Below are 7,270 nucleotides of genomic sequence, written 5' to 3'. Positions count from 1 at the left end.
CTGCAGCACAAAAGTGGTCTACTATACACAACTAACAACAAATATATATAACCTTTTACACAATATTAAAATTTTATTCAATTTATATTAATTTTACATTTCAGGGATCCAACCTACTAACCCTCTCCTCCATCTACCCGTATGTGAAAAGTAAGATGAAATATATAAAAAAGTACTAAACACTATCTAGCCCTTAAACCCCAAAGCATATTTAGCCTTCTCTGCATTATTATGTTTTAATAAATATATAGTATATATAGAGTCAGTATTGTGCAATATAGAGTGTAATTTTTTTTTCATCAAAACCTAGGCAATATAATGAAATCTATTTTGTTTCATTTGAACTAAATATACACACATGATTAAGTTTTTTTTTTTTTTTACAAAGGATCATATAGGCAAGAAATAAAACAGCTTTATAAGATCATGTGTGACTATATAATAATAATAACAAGGATGCAAATATTAACTATGCAGTGTAAAATAAAGTGACACATGATGAAAACCCTCTTTTTCAGCAAACATACATTTTATATCAAGGACATTATATATATATATATATATATATATATATATATATATATATATATATATATATATATATACATATGTCTCAAAGAATGCGCATTATATATATTCTTTGAGTTCTACATTTTTACATCATCATTCCAGTGAAAGTAAAATGTAAAAAAATTTTAAGTAATGATGAGTTTAATTCTACACGACATATCAGAAAACCCAAATGCACAGTTAACAAGCACTGTCTACTTTGTGTGTATCTCTAAGATTTAGAGGTAATGAGCCATATTTGAGGCACAGTTGAGAAGATTGATAAAATGTCTAAAATCTAATTCAAGTTTCAAAGACAGCTCATTTCTGTATATGTGAGTCACACACAGACAAATATAAACTGTATCTGAGATTTAGCGATAATGAGCCATATGTGAGACACCTTTGAGAAGATGCAGAAAACGCCAGACAGCTCATTTCTGTCTACGTGAAAAAAAGATTCACATGAAATCTCATCTTGAAGTTTCCTTAATCAGAGCACACAGTGTGTGTATAATTCTTAAACATGCATAAAGTTTCAATAATGTTTGAATAAAAAAACTATAAATATTTTTTTTTTTTTGTCTGCATTGCAATATACTGTATACGTGGTCCATTTATATATTGCAATATATTAATAATATAAGCACTAGTTGCCTATATATGGGAATGTATTATTTAATATATTGCATTATATTTTGCAATATATTGCCATAGAGTATATACACTTATTTTTACTTAGGGTTACTATTGCATTAACTTGTGATTTCTATTACATTTACTCAATTCTATACATCATTGTACTAATTGTTGATTTTCAGGTCCACTTATTTTTTTTTTTACTGACTTTTACTCAATTTATGAAGTATATTTATATAATTTCATAACTGCACAACTAAATATTTATAAGTGTTAAACTGTTTCACCAAAAAAAAATTGCACAGCAGAGTTTTATTTTTTTGAGAGAGCAGACTTAGGTTCTGCTGTGTCTGCCGTATCGAACGCCTTTCTGCGGCTTGCCAATACAGAAGGCCTGATGAGCTTGAAAACTGCCAGAACTTTCTTCTTAAAGTTTGATGTTTTTAATGTGAACAACACGAAGATCTGGATGCCCTTTAAGAGAGAGAACACAGGTTTATTATACTGTATGTCAGGATTATTTAACTCCCTCCATCATACTTTATAGCACTTATGATGTACAGGACAACTGGAGGCCTGGAGCCCATTCCAGGCCACTCAGGGTAAGGAGTACACCCTGGGGGGAAAAACCCTCCAAACATGCAAAATCCACACACACAGCTGGAATCAAACCCTTGAGCCTGCAGGTTGCTAACTACCACGCCATTGTGTTGACTCACATGTACTTTATTTCAATACATTTAAAAGAGCTGATTGTTTTAAATAGAAGATTCATGTTCAGTGTTTGCTTCTAAGTTTGTGTGAACTTACATAAAAGGACACCTGCTAACATGACCCTCAATGATTAAAATGAATTACGTGGTCGAAAAATGTGTTCTGTTAAAGAAGAAATCGTTAGTATATAGCTATGACAGACAACACTCTGAGATGGATAAGCTGCTGTTTTTCACCATTCAGCAATTATTTGGCATTTGACAGTTAAGTGCTCCTTGAATTTAATAGAGCATTGTAGGTGTACCTAAATGCAGGGTGGCATGGTGGCATATTGGTTAGCACTGTTGCCTCACCCCTCCAGGGGCGAGGGTAATTGGTCTTTCAAAATTGCCTGTTTGTGTATGCGCATGATTGTTGAGTGGAGGTCCTACCCCGGCCGTAAAAATGTGAATAAATACAATGGTCTTCATTGACCTCCAGGGTCCTTAGTTGGCCTAGGATGGGATGAATGGATGGCTAAAATAAAGACTTTTGCAACTTCTATACATTTGGCAGAATTTCTGTGTTTAATCTGGCCAATAAAAAACATACTGAACTCAATTTCATGAAAAAGATAGGAGGTAGTAAAATGAAACAAATCTTACGAGCAGATGTGCATACCTGAGTAGTGTTACACAGACAGAAGGCAAAGCTGAGCACAGTGCTCATGATGTAATTCTTCTCCAGGAGCAGGAAGTAGCCGATTACCCAGGACAGACCAAGAACCACTGACATGGAAATGCAGCCCAACAATTTACTTCGAAAAGGTGTGACCTGTGAACTATGGAAAAAGCTAATGCTAATCATAAAGCTTATTTTTTAACTTCTGAATATGAAATCTGACAAATATTATTTAAGAGTAGACTAAGAGGGAATATATTTGTCGTTGTTGTTTAGTATTGTTTAACACACACTTACTCAGACACAAACAACACACCCACCTGTTGAGGTCGGGGTTGGTTCTGCAGGTGGTGTATGAAAAGTAAAAGAGTACTGAGATGTTTAGCAGGAGCATTATACCAACAGGAAGAAGAAAACCCCAAAGCATGGGCTTCATCATATCAAGTGTGTTATTCTTGTCCAGTGCTGCCAGCCAACAACTACACACACACACACACATACAGATATACACACACAAAAATTAAAATCACAGCTAAATCTTTTTCGCCTAAAATTTTCTGGCTTGTACCATTGCAACAATTACTGTACGTATATGTTTTTTTAATCTGTTTCTTATTAACCTTTTGGACAGCACTAGCCAGATTAGTCCATATTAATTACGTACAGGGGGCGTTCAACTCAAAGCGTGACTTTTGATCCACAGAAGAACAGAACACAGTTATAAAAATGTAAACTTTATCTCTTCTACACTAATGCACTACACTAGTGCACTTATCCCTGGGTTTCACTGGAGCTTGGATACCATCAAAGTAGAATGTTTTCTAATAACTCCCAGCCAAGTTGCTGTAATGAACTCCCAGCCAAGTTCCTGTAATGAACAGTTTCCACAAAAAGGTGCATCTCTTCCAACACTCTCTGAATGTTCACAGGAACGACTGCAGTGGGTTCCGAGCTACCTCGGCCAGGATTGTCATTCATGGATTCATGGTTTGGGACATGCTGTATAGAAAACACATACAGTGAAACCTCGGATTGCAAAACGCGGATTGCAAAACGCGGTTTGCGAGGGTTCCAAGATTTTTAATAAATTTTGACTTGGAAAATGAACAAGTCTTGGTTTACGAGTATGCATCACGCTTCTTGTTTAGCACCGAGCGTTACGTGATCACAACTGAGCCAACGGTCTTTGTCTCTCTTGCGTTGCACTTTATATTCACACACACACACACACACACACACACATATGCACAGCGCCTGCACGCACACACGGAAACATTTATCTGTCGGGATTTATTTGTACTTTTTTTAAAGGTAAAGTGCAGGTTAATTTGTTTTATTTTTACTTTATATTTTGTGTTAATTATTTTTATGTATTTATTTTTTTGGGCTGTGGAACGAATAATTTGAGTTTCCATTATTTATGGAAAATTCAATTTAGTTTACGAGTGTTTTGAAATACAAGCCTGCTTTCGGAACGAATTATGCTCAGAATCCAAGGTTCCACTGTACGGTCTTCTAATCTGAATGAACCAGGAAATTAAGCAGATTATCACTCACATTGCCTCCTGTCTGTAGTTTAATGGGTTACTTTTGCGGTACGTGATTCCTAAAGAGATTCCAACCACCACTGCTGGAAAGCCTGAAGATGGATATAAAGAATTACAAGTCCAGCCTTCTTGTAGCCACACCACTTAAATTTAATTATATATTTTTATTTCAAACAGTATGAGCACATCTATTGGTAAGTCAAAACAAATTCCTTTCTCTCACCCCAGCCTATTATAATGGATAGAACACTGAAGTATCGAGGTAGCCCTGAAAAGGTGTTTTTGATCAGGAGGAAGATGTGCACGGCGTACAGTGAGCTCCAAGTGAATGCTGCTAACAGGAAGTATTGAAGGAGTGCGGTTACAGCTGTACACAGCCCATGGTCTGGTTCTTGAGAGACATCAGATGGAGGAACTTCATTGTTGTTTGAAGGGGCAAAGTCGGAGTCGGCGGTCGGGTTTTTAATTCCAAAGATGAAGATGAGGTAGACAATGGTCATACAGATGCAGATGCTGACCATCAGGATGGTAGGACTGGGTCTTCTTGAATTCCTGCAAAGAGTGGTGTATGGAGTAATTACTAAGCAGTTAACAGCACACGAGTAGGTCACAGTATTTAAATACAGAACGATTTTATTAGCTATAATGTGCTTGGTTCACTCTACCTGGTTAAATGTTTTACGATCTCCCCACAAACCTGTCTGGCATTTTTTCCCACGCTGTTACATTCTCCCTATGTGTTCATGCTTTCCAAGACAGTCATGAGTTTTCCCAGGCCCCCGTTTCCACCGCGCCTGAACATCGGTCTCGCATCTCATGCCGATTACTCGTGGCATTTAAGTATGCGCTGCGCACTGTTTCATGATTTGGATTTGTTGCCTCGCTCTTTAATTTCTTGTTTATTGATCTTGTGCTTTCTCTTTTGACTATGGCTTTTGTTTTTATGTTTTGTCTCCGTCACCTCATTCGGCTTTGACCCATGTATTTCGTTTCTTCGACTATGATTTCGCCTAACCTTTTGATCCCGCTATCTGGGTGCTTCAGCACACTCTTTCTCCTTCACAAAGGGTCGCTCTCTCTGCCTCTTATCTCTGTAAACCTTCTGTGTCTGGATTCTTCATGTTCAGAACAGACCCCTGACAAAATAAGCTGGCCATCGACAATTATACAGCAGAGTTTGACCGCATAAAATCGCACTGGAGACCCAAGGCACTCTTCTTGGGGCACATCAGCAGGAGCTGCTTAACACCAAACAAGCCCTTGCTGATATTAAGACCCACCTCTAAAAGCTCCGACATTCTCCTGTTCAAGGTAGAAACCCCAACATTAAATAAAAACCATGCTTACTTGCTTTTCCCACCATTGAAGGGAATCCAGGCACATGTTGCTCCTTCCTCTTTTTAGTGCTCATTGATTTTTGACCTAAAAACCTCCACCTTCACCCCAAAATGTTCCAAGGTGTACAAGGTGTTCCTGAGAGTGGAGCACTGCACTTTGGCCTGCCCATGACTCCAGCTCCTCTAACTTTGAGGACTTTTCTAAGGAGATGAAAAGGGGGTTTGACTGCTCTCGTTACAACAGAGAGTGTGGAAGGTAAGCTATTAAAACTTTGTCAAGGTTCTCTATGACTACCCCACAGAGTTTCAGACGCTGGCCCTTTCATTTGTGTGGAACAATCAAACACTGTGCAATGTGTTCTTTGATAGTCTCTCAGAGATGTTTAAGGACAAATTAGTCTCCCAGGAACTTCCCTCCTCACTCCAAGAGTTCATGGATTTGGCCCATCAGGATACACATCAGCCAGGACCCCTAGACCTACTTCACCAAAGTATGCAAACAGGAGGAACCCATGTGACTCGACAGGACTCGCATCTCACTTGAGGATCAACTCAGAGTGGAGGGAGCCTGCTTCTACTGGAAAAAGTGTGGTTATCTGCTCAAGAACTGTCCAGTAAAAGGTGGAGCCCTATAGTTCAGCTAGGAGCACTAGTGGGCATGACTTCAAAAAGATTCCCAGACCAGTGCCGGCTACTTCCCGTCTACCTCGTCCAAAATCAACAGGCCCATCTGGTTCAGGTAATAATTGAATCAATGCAGCCTCAGCCAAGACTCAACAAGGGTGCAGCTTTTTTTTTAACAAAAGCTGCAACCCTTATTTTTTTGTTTAACTTCACCCTCTTCTATCATCCAGGGTCTAAGAATTCAAAACCAGATGCTCTCTTCAGACAGGCCACGTCTGCCCAAGACCCATAACTCACCACACTATTCTCCATGCTTGCTTGCAGAAGCCAGGCTAGACACAACAACAAAGGCTATGCAGTCCCTATCTCATTAACTGGTGCCCAAGAATCTACCCCCTATTGCCTCTTCATTCCCCTTACTCTACACTCCTTAGTCCTGGAATGGGGAAACAGCTCCAAGCTGTCTTGCCTCCCTAGCTCTGCTTAAACCCTGTCCCAAGTGCAGCAACATTTTGGTGGCCAACGTTAAAGGAGCACGCTTCATGGCATGCAACATTTGTTTAAGGTATAAACACGTCAACACAGCTCAAGCAGGCCTCCTCAGACCCTTACCAATCCCATACCGCTAATGGTCCCATATTACACTGGACATTGTTACAGGACTACCCACGTCCAATGGCCACACCTGCATTGTGGTGGATCAGTTCTCCAAGGTAGCCCACTCCATTCCTCTGCCAAAACTCAGCCAAAGATATTGCGGAACTCATGATTCTCCACGTCCTTAAGCTCCATGGCCTCCCCAAGGATATAGTCTCAGGTTGTGGTCCACAATTTACTTCATAATGTAAGGTATTCTGTAGGCTAATTGTAGCAACCCTCAGTCTGTTATTAGGATTCCATCCAAAATCCATTGGTCCAGTGCTGCTTGGGTTACCAACCACCCTTGTTCCCTTGTTCCCTTCCCCGGTAGAGGAGGTTAACATCCGCACAAAATTTTATCCGACATTTTAGGAGGACCCGGCTACAAACCAGAAAGATGTTGCTATGATCCATCAAGGCTTAAAAGAAGCCAACTGACTTCAAGCTTTCTCAGGCCCTGAGGTACAGGGTGAGTCAGAGAGTCATCCCCCTTAGAACCGTCTCCTGCAAACTCTCTTCCCGATACATTGGACCCTTAATGATCACAAGGATTATTAACCT

The 7,270-nt window shown here is 39.4% G+C and overlaps 1 protein-coding gene across 1 annotated transcript in view; it reads right to left on the bottom strand.

Moving 5' to 3' along the window:
- Positions 1-1,496: 1,496 nt before the first annotated feature.
- adgrg7.1 (adhesion G protein-coupled receptor G7, tandem duplicate 1) overlaps positions 1,497-7,270 on the bottom strand; it is a 29,535-nt gene continuing 23,761 nt past the window's right edge. Inside the window, exons 11-15 of the mRNA XM_053491958.1 lie at positions 4,333-4,661; positions 4,120-4,201; positions 2,883-3,041; positions 2,563-2,722; positions 1,497-1,662 (exon numbers count right to left, since the gene is read on the bottom strand). Coding sequence (XP_053347933.1) covers positions 1,501-1,662; positions 2,563-2,722; positions 2,883-3,041; positions 4,120-4,201; positions 4,333-4,661 — 892 coding nt within the window. The 3' untranslated portion in view covers positions 1,497-1,500. The remainder of the gene's footprint in view (positions 1,663-2,562; positions 2,723-2,882; positions 3,042-4,119; positions 4,202-4,332; positions 4,662-7,270) is intronic.

The sequence above is a fragment of the Clarias gariepinus genome, chromosome 3 (assembly GCF_024256425.1).
Source record: "Clarias gariepinus isolate MV-2021 ecotype Netherlands chromosome 3, CGAR_prim_01v2, whole genome shotgun sequence".
Lineage (NCBI taxonomy): Eukaryota > Metazoa > Chordata > Actinopteri > Siluriformes > Clariidae > Clarias > Clarias gariepinus.
The sequence above is the reverse complement of the archived record's forward strand: the minus strand, read 5'-3'. Positions and strand labels throughout refer to the sequence as shown.